The sequence below is a fragment of the Cervus canadensis genome, chromosome 2 (genome assembly GCF_019320065.1).
Source record: "Cervus canadensis isolate Bull #8, Minnesota chromosome 2, ASM1932006v1, whole genome shotgun sequence".
Taxonomy (NCBI): Eukaryota; Metazoa; Chordata; class Mammalia; order Artiodactyla; family Cervidae; genus Cervus; species Cervus canadensis.
Window position 1 is genome coordinate 7,216,498 of NC_057387.1, and position 17,571 is coordinate 7,234,068.

The 17,571-nt window shown below is 39.7% G+C and overlaps 1 protein-coding gene across 1 annotated transcript in view; it reads right to left on the minus strand.

Moving 5' to 3' along the window:
* ATF6 (activating transcription factor 6) overlaps positions 1 to 14,586 on the minus strand; it is a 239,836-nt gene extending 225,250 nt beyond the window's left edge. Inside the window, exons 1-3 of the mRNA XM_043450905.1 lie at positions 14,519 to 14,586; positions 13,383 to 13,673; positions 977 to 1,053 (exon numbers count right to left, since the gene is read on the minus strand). Coding sequence (XP_043306840.1) covers positions 977 to 1,053; positions 13,383 to 13,673; positions 14,519 to 14,564 — 414 coding nt within the window. The 5' untranslated portion in view covers positions 14,565 to 14,586. The remainder of the gene's footprint in view (positions 1 to 976; positions 1,054 to 13,382; positions 13,674 to 14,518) is intronic.
* Positions 14,587 to 17,571: the final 2,985 nt, after the last annotated feature.

Genomic DNA, 17,571 nt, shown 5'->3' on the forward strand with positions numbered 1-17,571 from the left:
ACTTGAACTACTTCCCAAGTCAAACACCACCTCATCCAATAAAGAAGAAAACAAAAAATAAGAGTTCAGGCCAAACAGCTTCACATATAATAACCCAGAAAAGGAAAAAAGAAAAAAAAATCTAAGCTACTTTTGAGGACTCAAAGTGTTATAACAACTTTTATGCATACTTCTAACTACTCAAAAGCAAAAAGTAAGGACATTTCTAAGTTTCAGAGCTTTCAACACTAAGGATACATAACTTTAAAAAAGGAAGTTGGTAAGTTCTCTTTTTTTAAAAAAAAAAGTTTTATAATTTATTACTTTTTTGGGTGGGGGTGCTGTACTGGATCTTCGTTGCTTTTCTCTAGTTGTGGCAAGAGGGAGATATTCTCTAGTTGAAGTATGCAGACTTCTCACTGCAGTGGCTTCTCCTGTTTCAGAGCATGCACTCTAGTGCCCACAGGCTCAACATTTGTGGCATGTGGGGTCAATAGTTGCAGCTCCTGAGCCCTAGAGCACAGGCTCAATAGATGTGGTGCTTAGGCTTAGCTGCTCCATGGCATGTGGGATCTTCCCAGACCAGGGATCAAACCCATGTCTTCTGCATTGGCAGGCAGATTCTTTACCACTGAGCCACCTGGGATGCCCGGTAAGTTCTCTCAACTAATCCATGACTCACATATATCCCTTAACATCACACTGTTTCCCTTTGCAGCAAAATATGTGGAAAAACCAAGAGGTAGGGAGTTAAGTAACTTCTCCAAGGTGGGGCCAAAGGCAGACTTAGAATATATGTCCTCTACATACCAAGACCAAAGCAATTTCTACAATCGTACATTCACTGACAACAAAATGGCAACCAACTTTCATTTTTAACCCTAAAAGTTATTTAAACTTAAATAACCAGCCTAAAGGTGTTATTCTGAAATCTACTTGCAATAGTTAAAGATTAAATATCACATTATTCAGTATTTCTCCCCTAATAAATACTTACATAAGTTTCATTTGCTGCATCCAATTGCAGGTCATCAGTGTCTGTGAAATAGCCAAGTTCAGCAAACAGGGCAGAATCTTGAAACAAAAGAAAACAATAGTTATTTCCTGTTAATTCAGCGTTTTGACTAGAGAATAAGTGCTGTGTCCTTATGCCAACTCTACTAGAGTTTCTCATCAGACTTTCTAGCAGTGTGAATAACAACCAGTGCAAAGCTGATTTCTAACCTATGTATTATTTTCCACATACTTTTTATCTTGTGAACTAAACCATTATACTAAGGATTAAAAAATGTCCTGCCACGTCATGTTGGACTAGTTGATAGTGACTTTCTGGAACATTAACAACACAAATTCTGAGGCTTCATCTGGACTCAGCACAGAAAAGGTGACACAGTTGATCAGCAGTGATGACAGGACAGGAATATGACAGCACATGTATCAGGTATTTACCATCCATGCCTTAAAATTAAAAGTACAACCCATATTCTATCCAAACAATAAAGAACTTATCTAAATCACTGAATTTATTTCAGCAAATCTAACAATGTTCCAATTTCCTAATGAGACTGCATTATAAACCAAGAAACATGAACACAGAAGGTCAAGATGCTGATAAGGCCACACAAGGCTGATTACTGTACAATCTGTAAAGTATCTATTTTCTCTAACATCTTAAGAACTTCAAGTACTTTGAAGAGTTTGCAGTCTAAGCTGGCCTCTGTACTCCCTACCACGGTGCCACTGAAATTTGCTCTGGTGATTTCCCACTTCACATATATAGGAATTGCACCGCCAGTCTATCCTTGACTCAGCCAATAGTAGAAACATTTCACCAACCTAAAACAAAATAGTACATAGCAAAATATGTTGTGTGCAGTGATAATGAAAGGTTGTTCATATAACTCTCAGAAAAGGACTACCTTAACTCAGCTGTCAAGCAAAACAAAACAAAAAACCCATATAAGCAGATAACTGTGACTGTGTCCCTTATACACAGGCTAAAACTCCTTGAAAGACTTTATCTGCTGCCTCTCATTTCTCTCCTCCCTTTCCTTCTTGAACCTATTCCAACCAAGCTCCCCTCCCACACACACATGCATACACATCAGTTATTAATGTCACCAATGGCCTCTCCTTTGCTAAATTGAATAGTAAATTCATGGTCCTCATCTTACTCTCAACAGCTTGGAAACAGTTGATCCTTTCATATTAATTGAAGCATTTTTCTCACTTGGTTTCAAATTATCATCCTCACCTGGTTTTCTTCCCGCCTCACTGGTTGGTCCTATCTTGCTGGTTCTTCCTCATCTTCTTAATATGACATTGTCCCTGGGCTTAGTGCAAACTTTTCTCTGTTCTACTCCCTTTGTGATTTCAGCTGAGCTCATGGCTTTAAATAGCATGGACATGCCAAGGATTCCTAAATAAACACTTCCAATCTACACCTCAAGATGTACTCAACAAAGTACTCGCCATCTCCTGTTGGATACCTAAAAGGCATCTCAAACTTAACACAGCCAAAACTGAGCTTCAGATCATCCTTCATCAAACCTCCTATGGCTTTGTCTTTATCTCAGTTAATGACAATCCAATTACCCCAGCAGCTCAGGTCAAAAACCTTAAGAGTCATTGTTTATTTCTCTTCCTCATTCTCTGTATTCAATCTACCAGTAAATCCTGTCAGCTCTGTCTTCAAAATATGTATTAGTAATCTGGCTTCTTACCTTTCTTTTCCATCCTTCCTACTCTTTCCATCTTTCCTTTCTTCCCCTGCTCTTCTGAACAGAGATGTCAGCAGAGCAAGGAGGGTGGTGCGGTTTTTTGCGTCATCATCTGTGAAAATGTGCCTGACACCCAAGGAAATAGGATAATGCCAGAGAGGGGGCTGCCTAGTGGAGGTGTAGGCATGCCTCAGCTGCCAAGAAAATGGGGCAGTGGGAGGAGGCACAGAGCAGTAGATGTAAAAAACAGCCCAAGTGGTTAGGAGAGACTACCAAAAAAATGTGCTATTTGATAAAGCAAATGATTAAATATATTTAAAATAATTGGAGCTAGGTTCCTCACTGTTTGAAAAAGGACTCACAAACGTGAAAAGGGAAGAGAATAAAAGAATCCTAGGATGTTGGACTGGTATTAGAAGCATTAATATGGGCACATTTTTTAAAATACTCACACACAGAAAGAATTACAGATGTTTGTATAAGTGTGTACACACACACACACATATATATACATGTATTTCTTAGCTCTGTCTGCTAACAGGTCCAAGAAGCGATGACATCCCATCAGTATTTAAAAATCCTGTTTCCAGATCTTGGATACTAAATACGATCCTCCACTAAATAGATGTCCACCAAAGGAATACTTAGAGTAATAGCTGATTCCAGGGTTTAGACAGGGGCATGCAAAAGAGGCCTGGGAAAATCTTGTTGTACCAGAAAATAAGGAAATTCTCGGAGAATGATGAGAACATGTCAAAAGAACAAAGAAGCTGATATGCACGGACTCTTTTTTTTGTGTCTTTTTATTTTCTCCTATTTACAATTCTTTCATTTAACAAATAAACCCCTACTGGTCAATTCTGGGAAAATCTGAGCCTCAAAATAAAGCCAGATTACAACCCATGAAGTCAAATAGCAATTAGTGAGCCCATAATGAAATAAAAAGAGAAAGCTCTTTCTTACAGTATCAGTTCAGTTCAGTTCAGTCACTCAGTCATGTCTGACTCTTTGCAACCCCATGGACCGCAGCACGCCAGGCTTCCCTGTCCATCACCAACTCCCAGAGCTTACTCAAACTCATATCCATCAAGTCAGTGATGCCAACCAACCATCTCATCCTCTGTCATTCCCTTCTTCTCCTGCCTTCAATCTTTCCCAGCATCAGGGTCTTTTCCAATGAGTCAGTTTTTCGCATCACGTGGCCAAAGTATTGGAGTTTCAGCTTCAGCATCAGTCCTTCCAATGAACACCCAGGGCTCATCTCCTTTAGGATGGACTGGTTGGATCTCCTTGCAGCCCAAGGGACTCTCAAGAGTCTTCTCCAACACCACAGTTCAAAAGCATCAATTCTTCAGCACTCAGCTTTCTTTATAGTCCAACTCTCACATCTATACATGACTACTGGAAAAACCACGGCTTTGACTAGACAGACCTTTGTCGGCAAAGTAATGTCTCTGCTTTTTAGTATGCTGTCTAGGTTGTTCATAGCTTTTCTTCCAAGGAGCAAACGTCTTTTAATTTCATGGCTGCAGTCACCACCTGCAGTGATTTTGAAGCCCCCAAAAATAAAGTCTCTCACTGTTTCCCCATCTATTTGCCATGAAGTGATTGGACCAGATGCCATGATCTTAGCTTTCTGAATGTTGAGTTTTAAGCCAGCTTTTGTACTCTCCTCTTTCACTTTCATCAAGAGGCTCTTCAGTTCCTCTTTGCTTTCTGCCAGAAGGGTGGTGTCATCTGCATATCTGAGGTTATTGATATTTCTCCCAGCAATCCTGATTCCAGCTTGTGCTTCATCCAGCCCAGTATTTTGCATGATGCACTCTGCATATAAGTCAAACAAGCAGGGTGACAATATACAGCCTTGACGTACTCCTTTACCGATTTGGAACCAGTCTATTGTTCCATGTCCAGTTCTAACAGTTGCTTCTTGACCTGCATACAGATTTCTCAGGAGGCAGGTCAGGTGATCTGGTATTCTCATCTCTTCAAGAATTTTCCACAGTTTGTTTTGATCCACACAAAGGCTTTGACATAGTCAATAAAGCAAAAGTAGATGTTTTTCTGGAACTCTTTTATGTTTTTGATGATCTGGCAGATGTTGGCAATTTGATCTCTGGTCCCTCTGCCTTTTCTAAACCCAGCTTGAACATCTGGAAGTTCATGGTTCTTACAGTATAACGTCAATTAATTAATGTAGACATAATGTCTAGAGATAATCACCCTTTGGCATTAGAGTTGTAATTGATATAGACTGGTGTTATCAGTGGAGGCCAGGGCTAGTGTGTGAAGGCTTAATAAGGAATAGGATATTGGTGGCATGTCCAACTATCTCTCCCCAAATATTATTCAAATGTAAAAGGAGAAACAGTGACACTACGGTATAGAAATCTGGCAGATACTAACGTGACCATGTGATCATAGTGAACATCACCTTGGGACAGGTCATCGTGGTGTGCCTCCAAATGCAATGCACTGAGAACAGAGCATCATGTCCCCGGCATTCCTGCCACATTCCTGCCACGGACTCAAGGCCTGATTCTGGTCATGAGGAAACAGTGGACAGACCCAGGTCTAGAGTCACCTTACACAACAAAAGATATGCACTCTAACACTGTCAAGGATACAGAAACAGGGAAAGACTAAGGAAACGTTCCAGGAGACATGACAAGTAAAAGTAATGTGGGTTTGTAGGTAGGATCCCAGACTGGAAAGGGAACAGGAACATTACTAAGACATATGGCAACATTTGAATGGTATCTGTGAACTGGAGGGTAATGCTGTACCCTTGTTCATTTCCTGACTGGAAGGAGTATATGGTAGTTGTTGATATAGGAGAGTATCCTTGTTTGGGGGAGGAGAGGGTAAACACAGCAGTATCTAAGGGTAATGATCTAAACACAGTTTTCTGTCTTCTTCTCCCTCTAAAGAAAGAAATGGGGCCAATACAGCAAAATTGAACAATTAGGGAATATGTGTAAAAGGCATGCAACAATTCTTTGTACAGTTCTTATAACTTCTCTGTAGGTTTGAAACTACTCAAAAATTTAAATTTGAATAAAAAATATACATGGGTATATACACATGCATATGCATATGTGTACAGATCCATAATCCAACCACTTCCATTTCCTCCATTCTCCCATCATAAATCACTTGGATTGCTGCTGCTGCTGCTGCTAAGTCACTTCAGTCATGTCTGACTCTGTGCAACCCCATAGACGGCAGCCCACCAGGCTCCACTGTCCCTGGGATTCTCCAGGCAAGAACACTGGAGTGAGTTGCTATTTCCTTCTCCAATGCATGAAAGTGAAAAGTGAAAGTGAAGTCACTCAGTCGTGTCCGACTCTTAGTGACCCCATGGACTGCAGCCTACCAGGCTCCTCCGTCCATGGGATTTTCCAGGCAAGAGTACTGGAGTGGGGTGCCATTGCCTTCTCCATGGATTGCTGCAGTAGCCTCCAAATAGTCTCCCTGCTTCTGCCCTTGACCTTCCTTCAGTCTATTTTCAACAGAGCATCTAAAGTGAGCCCATAAAAACATAGGATGTTACTGGGAATCAGGATTTCCACAGGAGTAAAACAGAAATAAAAGTATATAATATAAGAAGAAAAAAACTTTCAATACTATATAATGCAAGAAAAAAACTTGCAAAAGTATATAATGCGAGAAAGAACTCTGTGTCTGTGCTACTGTCTTTGAACTGTGAGTATTAGTACAAATTCATGCTTTCTAAAAATAGGTATTTCCTTTTTCTCAGGAAACACACAGTGAAGTGTTTGGGAGTTTTGTATTATTTGCAACCTGCTTTCAGATGATGAAAGAAGAAGGACGTGTTCGTAATACTGAGAGAGAAAGCAAGTATGGCAGGATGTTAACAGTTGATAAATCTAGATAAGGGAAATATAGGTTATTGCAATACTGATCTTTTAACTTTTCTGTGGTTTGCTAATACTTTAAAAAACTGATAGTGGGTTGATAAGTACACTTGTGTATCTACAGAATACCTTAGAAGGATCCATAAGGAGGTGGTGGTATTGGTTACCTATGAAGTATCTCTGAAATTTACTGCCAACTTCTATGTTTTTTTCACCAATCCCACACTACTATTTAGATTACTACTATTTAACAGTAGTAAACTATGGTAGCTATTTGGTCTCATTTGCTCAGCAAACTTTCCCACCTGACAGCCACTTTGACCACTTATTTATTCCTTTACTTCTTATAAGATGAGAAATGGCCACTGGAAATCAGTGGTGACCTGAGAAAGAGCTGTTTTAGCAAAGCAGTAGAACCTGGCTGGAGTGGGTTCAAGAGACAATGGAAAAAGAGAAACTGGAGTCAGTGAACATGGACATTTTTTAACAAAGAATTCTGCTGTAAAATAAAAAAGAGAAATGTAGTGGCAGTTAGAAGGGAAGTAACATTTGAAGCGGGTTTGGGGTTTTTCTTTTTTTTTTTCACTCTAGATAGGAGAAGCAATTACATGCAGGGAGGGAAATGATGATTCAAGGAACAGAAGGAAGAAGAGTTTGAGCAATATTCTTGAATAAAGGAGGAGGACTCTTAAGCACACATGGAAGTGATCGGCTCTCTCATTCCCACCAACAGAAGAGAAGGCAAATATGCTGGTACGCGGATGGGCAAATAAGGTAGTAGGAGACTGGGGCAATTTTCTTCTGATTCAAAGGATTCAGGACGAGGTGCTGGAGGTTTGAAGAGAGAAGAAACTTTACAAAAACAACCATCAGAGTGAGAGGACCAGGGACATATGATCAGCTGAGCAATACTTAATCAAAGGTCTACTGCAGGTTAGAATCATAAATTTAGTGACACCAGTCAGCATGGTTGAATTTTCTTTTTTTCAGGCACTTTCAGCTATTTGAGGGCATTCATGGAGTAGGCAGAGTTAGATTTAACCAAGGCTGAGGTTGATCAAAGAGAGAATTACAAAGCAGGAGAGAGACAAAGAATATTGAGAGTATGAGGCAATGGTTAGAGACTGTCCATGTATTGTAAACTGGATAAGGGGAAAGTGATAGCATAAAGGGGATGAGGGACAAGGAAAAGATGACAGAATCTCAGCAGGGCTGAAGGTGCCACTGGATCACTAAATAGAGTGAGCCGGTAAGACAAAAGGTGATGGTCAGAGAGGGATGTTTGAAACTGAGATTATGTTATTAGTAACGACTAGATTGAGGCTTATGACCGGGGGAGCAAATGGCTAAGACAGGGCGGAAGGTGGAGAGGAGACCCAGGAAATGAGAGGTCAAGGTATTTGAAGGATCTTCTCTGAGACGGATTCCCTGGTGGCTCAGGTGGTAAAGCCTGCAATGCGGGAGACCCAGGTTCAATCCCCTGGAGAAGGAAATGGCAACCCGCTCCAGTACTCTTGCCTGGACAATCCCATGGGCAGACGAGTCTGGCAGGTTACAGTCCACAGGGTCACAAAGAGTCAGACATGACTGAACAACTTCACTTTTTTTTTTTCTTTCTTTCTTTCTCTGAGAATACTGAAATCAGCGAAGAATCTTGATGGAAGGAGTGTTGAAGTAAGTGACAATAAGAACTAAATTTTTTCAAAAAGTGAGGGAGAGTGAACCAGAAATCGGAAGATGACTATAACCGGGACAAGTAGAGGACAGCATGTGAGACAATGTGAAACTTAAGCCTGGATGTGGATTTTTTTTAGGGAAGACGAACAGTGAATGATCAAAAAGCAGCAATGAAGAACAAGAAAGACAGTTAACCCACCTTCAGGGACCCTAATGGTGGAAAGGTTTTGAGAATGAAAACAGCTACCATTCAGTAGGACTTCAGGGGGAAAATGTGATCAGGGGTGTCAGGTATTGGTCAACACAGGAAGGCAAAGAGAACTTTCACAGAAGACACTGAAGTTATCAAAGAAACCACAGTGGCAGAACAAAGCTTCTGATCTTGGTACATATATCTTACATGTGGTCAAAAAAAAAAAAAGTGGCTTTTGCACAAATATAAGAAAAAGGAGGAGAGAGTAAGGGAGGGAGGAAGGAAAGAGAAGAGGAAAGATATACAAATGACAAACACAATTTATGAAAAGATGCTCCAAATCACACGTTATCGGGGAACTACAAACTAAAATAATGAGATACCACTACACATCTATTAGAATAGCTAAAATCTGAAACGCTGGCAACAACCAAGTGCCGACAAGGATCGGAGCAACAGGAATATCCATTCCCTACTGGCAGGAATGCAAGATGGCATAACGACTATAGAAGACAGGTTGAAAAGTTTCTTACAAAACTGGACATACTCTTAACTGTGTGATCCAGTAATCATGCTCCTTGGTATTTATCCAAATGATATGAAAATGTATGTCCACATAAAAAGCTGTGCATGGGAGCTGCCCGGCCTGGTGGTTAGGAATCGGCACTTTCATAGCCATGGCCTGGGTTCAATCCCTAGTGAGGGAACTGAGGTCCCACAAGCTCCATGGCACAGCAAAAAAAAAAGCTGCACATGGACATTTACAGCAGCTTTATATATAATTGCCAACATCTGAAAGAAACCAAACTGTTTTTCAGCAGGTAAATGGATAAACAAACTGTGTGCCTTGAGCCAAATCGTGTCCCCCCAAAATCTAGAAGCTGAAGCCCCCAGTATGACTGCATCCAGAGGTAGGATGGTATTTAGGAGGTAATCAAGCTTACATGGGGTTACAAGTGTGGGGCCCTAATCTGCTAGAACTGTGGCCTCATAAAACTAAGAGCTAGATCTATCTACCTACCTACCTCTCTCCTTCCCTCCTTCCTTCCCCTTCCACCCCTCTGCCTTGTGAGGACACAGCAAAAAGATGGCTAGCTGTAAGTCAGGAAGAGAGGTCTCACCAGAACCTGACCATGCTGTCACCTGAAGTTGGACTTTCGGCCTCCACAACTGTCAGAAAATAAATTTCTATTGTTTAAGCTACCTAAGTATTTTGTTAATGGGAGCTCAAAAGATACTGCAGTACATCCATATAATGGAATACTCAGTGCTGAAAAGAAATGAGCCATCAGGCCACTAAAAGACAGAGGGATCTTAAATGCATTTTGCTAAATGAAGAATTCAATTTGAGAATGCTACATACTATATCATTCCAGTAATATGACATTGTGAAAAAGGCAAAACTAGGAGACAGTGGAAAGATCAGCGGTTGTTCAGAGGGCTTCGGAGGAAGGAGGCAGAGACAAATAAGTGGTGCACAGGGAATTTTTTAGGGCAGCATAACTACTTCATATGATACTATAATGGTAGATACTGACATTATACATTTGTCAAAACCCACAGAATGAACATGGAGAAAGCAAGGGAGTTTCAGAAAAACATCTGCTTCATTGACTATGCGAAAGCCTTTGACTGTGTGGATCACAACTGTGGAAAATTCTTAAGGAGATAGGAATACCAGACCACCTAACCTGTCTCCTGAGAAATCTGTATATAGGTCAAGAAGCAACAGTTATAACTGGACATGGAACAACCAACTAGTTCAAAATTGGGAAAGGAGTGTAAGGCTGTATATTGTCATTCTACTTATTTAACTTCTATGCAGAGTACATCATGGGAAATGCCAGGCTGGATGAATCACAAGTTGGAATCAAGATTCCCAGGAAAAATATCAACAACCTCAGATATGCAGATGATACCTATGGCAGAAAGTGAAGGAGAACTGAAGAGCCTCTTGATGAGGATGAAAGAGGAGAATGAAAAAGCTGGCTTGAAACTCAACATTAAAAAAACTAAGATCATGGCATCCGATCCCACCACTTCATGGCAAAGAGAAGGGCATAAAGAGGAAGCAATGATAGATTTCCTTTTCTTGGGCTCCAAAATCACTACAGATGGCGACTACAGCCATGAAAGTAAGAGATGCTGTTTCTTGGAAGGAAACCTGTAACAACCAAGACAATATATTAAAAAGCAGAGACATCACTTTGCCAACAAAAATCCATATAGTCAAAGCTATGGTTTTTCCAGCAGTCACATATGGATGTGTGAGGTGGATCATAAAGAAGGCTAAGCACCAAAAAAATGGATGATTTTGAATTATGGTGCTGGAGAAGATTCTTGAGAGTCCCTTGGACTGCAAGGAGATCAAACCAGTCAATCCTAAAGGAAATGAACCCTGAATATTCATTGCAAGGGCTGTCGCTGAAGCTGAAACTCCAATATTTTGGCCACCTGATGTGAAAAGCCAACTCACCGGAAAAGACCCTGATGCCTGGAAAGACTGAAGGCAAAAGGAGAAGCGGGTAGCAGAGCATGAGATAGTTAGATAGCATCACTGACTCAATGGACATGAATCTGAGCAAACTCAGAGACAGTGCAAGACAGAGGAATCTGGCATGTTATAGTCCATGGTGTTGCAAAGAGTTGGATATGACTTAGAGACTGAAAAACAACAAAAAAACAACACAGAATGAACAGAGTGAATCTTATTATAAACTATGGACTTTAGTTAATGATAATGTATCAATACTGGCCCATGAACTGTAACAAATTTATTCCATCAATGCAAGATGCTACCAATAAGGGAAACTTGGGGGTGGGGACACTCTGTACTAACCCCTCAATTATTCTGTAAGTCTAAAACTATACTAAAAATAAGCTCTATCAAGTATTTAAAAATAATTACACTGAAACAGAATTTCAGCATCCATAAATAAAGCTGCTCTGGAACAGGGCCATGCTGTTCATACTGTCCATGGCGGCTTTCATACTACTGCTGGCAGAACTGAGTAAGCCATTTTTAATTATTCAAAGTTGTTAGAATCACAAGTTCTAATTACATGATCTGATTTTAAAATTATAACTGGCCAGCTTGTAATATAGAAAAAAAATCAAATCAGTGAAGTATCTGAACACCCAAAATCTCCCAGAAAAAGAACCCACATTCTACTGAGAAATGCTGGCAGAAAGTAACCTTTCACTCCAGCGCCTGCAAAACCTATCCTACTTACTGAACACCTGAGGAATCAGAAGTAAAATGTTCTATTAGGAAAAGATTTAACAATGTCAAAAGAGAAGCCTGGAAAACCATGGGAAATGGGCATATTCAGGAAGGGGCAGGGCAAGATACCCGAGCTGAGTCAGTGAACCAACTACAAAGAACTGAATGATCTGTTAAAGAACATTAAGAGTAGGAGTCAACAGATAAGATGAGTCAAGAAAACGCAGCCTGAGTATCAGAAGACATAATAATGCTATCAGGAAGTATCCCACAGTTATAGTTTAAGAAACATCATGAACATATAATAGTTGACTAGCTGAGAAAACAGATCCTAACTACCCAATATACTAGACTCATTATTAATAACTGGGGGTATCTTGGTAAGAATCAAATCTGTAGAAATAATTTAGGAAAGCAATATAAAATAGTGACTAAGTTAACAGGCTTTGGAGACAGACGAACGTGATTCTTATCCTGCTTCTGACACTCACTAGCTATAAGACTTTGAGCATTCATTTTCTCTCAGCTTCAGTTTCCTTATCTGTGCATCTAAGAGCTTAGCAGAGCACCTCACACAAAATGTTTAATAAATGACAATTGTTCCTATTGTAATAGGAATATATTTTCCAAAGCCAAGTATGTTTTACCAAGCCAAATACAGTAGGCTTATACTACTTACACCACAAGTACACTCTTATAAGAGACAGTCTAGTTTTTCCAACACCTCAGAAAACCTACCCAAGGATTGAAATAAATCTCTAACAGTATATAATTTAACAGAAGTTCTGCCCTTGGAAAATCAAATGAGAACTTCAGTTCAACAAAGAGAACTGAAATTACACTCTTGCTACTGACAATGATGGTCCAATGAAAAGATGAAGGTCAGTCTGTGTTTCCCCAAAATTTTAAAGGTGATGAATAGTGTAGGTTTGCTAAAGGACTCATTCAGGGAAGTATGCAGCCCCAAATTCACACCGAAGCTCAAGAACAGTGTAAGTACCACTCTGTTAAGGTAAGAATATTACTATTCTTATAAGGTAAGGACACGTTTTCTCTAAACACTGATGATAAAGCTTCTCTACTCTTATTTCGACTACATTCCATTCCTACTCTTCCTGCCACAAAGCCAAACAAAATATCCGTAACAAGCAAATTCAGAATTGTATCCGGAGAGCAATCAGGATTACACCCGTTTATAAGCGTTAGGTGTAGATGAACAGCAAACTGAGGTCAGGTGCTAGGGTGCTTTGCTTCTCTGCCAATATGGACATCAGCCTCGATCAATAGTGGAAGCTCAGAAAAGGATTCCCCTTCTCTCAGACACACCAAACGTGTACACACACGCACAAACATTCCACCGCAAGCATCGCCCACATCGCACATTCTGAGAAAAAACCTTGCAGCCTTTTCGGGGGTCACGGCCACCCTGCCCTAAGCTTCCTAATGACGTCGTACTCGCCGCACCAAATCATCACCTGGTACTTTCCCAGAGGAAACAGCCAAACGCGACAGTAATTCCAATCAGGCAATATTTTACACTCACTGTCGCCAGGACAGACACCGACAGGTATACTCTACCAGGACCACGGACGGAAGCGACGAGTGACCCTCGCTTCCCCGACAGGATTCGTCCACACCTGTCACCGAGGGGGCGCGGAAGTAGGAGGAAGGAACCTGGAGCCACCCCTGGCACAGTCTCACAGCCCACTCACCCCAGTCTTCATCCGGCCGGTGAGGGAGTCCCGGACTAAAAGGTGACTCCATGGTGCCGGCAGCGCCGGCCGGCTCCCCCGAAACACACGTTCCCCTGCCCTGTAACTCGGTGACTAGTCCTGGGACGGCGGCGGCGGGCGGACAAAATACCCCGGAACGCTGACGCGACGGTGGCCGAACGGAGACAAACTGCTCCTGCCGCACGAGGGACGTCAGAGCCTGAGCCAGTTTTAAACAAATCACTGAGCAAGTATTTTTCCCTTTTGGAGTTTTCGGCACTTTCTCTTCTGCTGTTTTAAGGAAAAAAGAAAGACACAAACACTACGTCGCTTAAATAATATATATTGATAATATTTTGAAAAATGAGGAAAAAACCATTCTGAACATCGCCCCTTGAATTTCATTCCACGGTGGAGATATGTCAACACAAAATTTAGAGACTAAGAAAGTAAATCTGGTTTAATTTTAATAACTCGCTATGAATGTAAAAATTCTCCATATACACAAATGTGTGGAAGAAAAATACACAACTACTTTTCCACATTCGTTAGAGCTTCCTGTCTACTGGCACAGTATCTGAGATAAGCAAATATACTATGAATCGTACTTCTAGAAAGCCTACTTTTATTTAAGCAAATTTAAACGAAATAAATATAAAAGATGAACTTTCCAAAAATAAAAATCAGCTCACCGCCTTAAACATACATTTCCAAAGCATAGCACCTAGTCGAGCGAGTCCTAGAGACCTTACCCTAAGACCTGTAATAATGTAAATTCCGAGTCTTTTTACTACTAAAACTTATGGATCGATTTTGTTTTAAAAAATCCACATACATCACAAACTCTAACTGAAAACTTGAGCTGACTTTGATAACAGTTTCAAGCCCGCTACTTAATAAATTTCTTTTTAAAGCATTTCAGCGGTCGAATATTTAATTAAAACCTCCACCTTAAGAACACGTAAGTTCGCTGCGTGAGACAAGTGCTCGGGGCTGGTGCACTGGGATGACCCTCAGGAATGGGATGGGGAGGGAGGTGGGAGGGAGGGTCAGGATGGGGAACACAAGTTCACCCATGGCTGATTCTTGTCGATGTATGGCAAAAACCACCACAAGAAAGGAAAAAACACGTATACCTTTAGGACCAAGTGGAATCTTTCCCTCGGTTACTAAACAAAACATCGCTTTCCAGAATCCTCGAAACTCCTCGTGGCTGGACGATTACTACGGATTACACAATCCGGAACACACAGAATCGCCCTGGGACGCAAACCCCGAAAAAAAACACAGAATTATCTTACATTAAAGGGTGATTCTTTCTGTCATCAGCTAACTAATCATTTTTCATATCAGGTGAAATTTATAAGATTTTTTTCTCACCCAACTGCAAATTCAAAAATTGCCACAAAAACTAAAATAAAACCACCAAGAATCTTCTATATATACCACATACCTTAGTCTTTTTTTTTTTTTTTTAAGAAAATCGCCGTGACTTCACTCCAGAAAATTTTCGGTTTTTAATTTAAATTTTTTTAGTTTTTTATTCAAGTGGAGATAATAATAATACAAAACTGTGTGTGCTTACTGCCAAGAATAAACAAACATAAACAATTTCCATTTTCACTTCAGATTTTTCATAAGAAATTAAACATTGCAGATTAAGTTGAGATATGTTGTTTTCCTCTGCTTCTTTCCCCTTCATCCACACAGACAACTTCTATTACGAATTTTATGGTAACCATTAAAGTCCATTTTTATCATGTTTAAATATGTTTAATATGTTTAATATCATGTTTAAATATGTTTAAATACATACATTTAGTGTTGTTTTGGGGTATTTTAATTTACATAAACGTTTAGCACTAGTCTTCTCCAAGTCACTTTTCTCATTCAACATTATTTTTTGATATGTTTTAACTGTTATATAGCATTTCCATAATTTTTTCATTTCCCTAGTGATGGACATTGGATGGTTTCAACATTTTACTGTTACATAAAATATATCCTTGTATGGGTATCCTTGTGCATATATGCAAAAATGTCCTTTAAGGTACTTGCTGGCTCATGAAGTAGGAGTACTACTATTTGCCAAATAATATCAGTTTACACTCTCATTAGCAGTGATGAATTCTCACCAACGCTAGATGAAATCAGACTTTTATTTTTTGCCTGTGAAGGGTGTGACTATAATTTACATTTCCCTGACAATTAAAGAGGTGGTACATCTTCTCATATTCATTAAACTTTATTTCTTCTGTGAATTGCCCATTCATATCTTTCATAAAATTTCCTACTGGATTTTCTTTCTCTCAATGATGTGTACATTTAACCCGTATGTATGTAGCAAATACTTTCTCTGAGGTTGACATTTGTGTTTGTTTATGGGATTTTTGTCCTCTAGGTTTTAATTTCAATGTAGTCAGATTTATCAATCTTTTGTTAATGATCTCTGCTATTTGTATATTGCATAAGAAATCCATCCCTCTCCTGAGGGAATTTTTCTTTCCGTATTTTTATAGTTTCATTTTACACATCCTTTTTTAAAAAAAATTCAGTTATTACTGACATATAGTACCACTATTGACTTTTATACAGCAATTTTGTATTAAAAAACCTTACTAACCTTACTGAATTATGTGCAGTCAAATGCTCAACCCGGAGCTATAAACTCCTTACTGTAAATCCTCTAGGATTTTCTGTGTAGAATGACTTCTTGTATGTAAACATTAACATTTTAACATTTTAAAATCTATTTTTTATTTATCATCATTTTAGATGAAGTGAAAGTCACTCAGTCGTGTCCAATTCTTTGCAACCCCATGGACTATACAGTTCATGGATTCTCCAGGCCAGAATACTGGAGTGGGTAGCCTTTCCCTTCTCCAGGGGATCTTCCCAACCCAGGGCTCAAACCCAGGTCTCCTGCATTGCAGGCAGATTCTTTACATCTGAGCCACAGGGGAAGCATACCATTTTAAAATTAACCTTTAATATGGAAATTTTCAAGCAAACAAAAGAATCTGGGGAATTCTTAAGTCTTCATTTGGGGGAACTCCTGGCAGTACAGAGGTTAGGACTCTGCATTTTCCACCAAGCACTTTTCACTCTTTGGGTTCAGACCCTGGTTGGGGAGCTAAGATTCCACTGTGCAGGGCCAAAAGAAAACAAAAACTTCATTTGTTCCTGTAAATTTTTTCACTTGGTGAGTCTCCTGACTGTAATATCTAGAGGTTTGATAGGTTTGGGGTTTTGTTTTTTCATTTGTTTCTGCAAAATCTTTTCTTTGGAGACTTTTTTTTAAAGAAACATCAATGTTCATTAAGAAATATGCTCTTTGTAGATCTTTTTAAGTCATACCTGTTGAATGTTATCAAATAACGTAATACATTTGCTTTCAACTTAGACACCTTGGCAGAGAAATAAAATTTCAAAGAATTTTATGTCTAGATCCATACCTAGGACTCTACTCTGGCATCTGGTAGTATCTCTTCTCACAGGTTAAGAATCCATGATGCCAAAGTGATGTGCCCAACCGGGACATATATCCCCCTCCAGATACACTTCTAACACAAATAGCTCCACGCCTTGCTCAGGCCTCTGACCTCCTGAAGAACTATGACAATAGTGTATGCCAGGAGTGTAGACAGCTTAGAAATGTGAGGTCAGGAGTCCAAATAATACATATGCACAGGGTCCCTGTGGACAAATCCAGGGGTAGGGAAAGAGGGGCAATCTGTGGGTAGAAGCCAATTCTCATTGCATTGCCATATTTTGTCACAAAACTCCAGAGAATTCTAAATTCAAATGTCTTCCAGGTCATTATGAAGATGTATTTGTCAAGATAAGAGATTAAAACATTTTAATAGCTTAGTAGCTTCTAAATATTAAGACAAATAGAACGTAAACTTCAATTTTGTACTGTCTGAATCCTGCTAATGTTGGTAGAATGCCTGACCAGTGAATGTGCAGCTTAGTTAAAAACTGCATTTCATCAGTACTATATTTTAGTCTGATTGATATTTACAGTGTATCTTTAAAACAAATATCACCCTGAACAGTGAACTCAAACAATAGAGGTTAAAAGCTCAGATTTTGGAGTAAGTCAAATCTTACTTCTAATCTAGGTTCACTAGATAGCTATGTTGAGGAAGTGACAATCTTTCTGAGCCTCAATTTTGACTGTGAAATA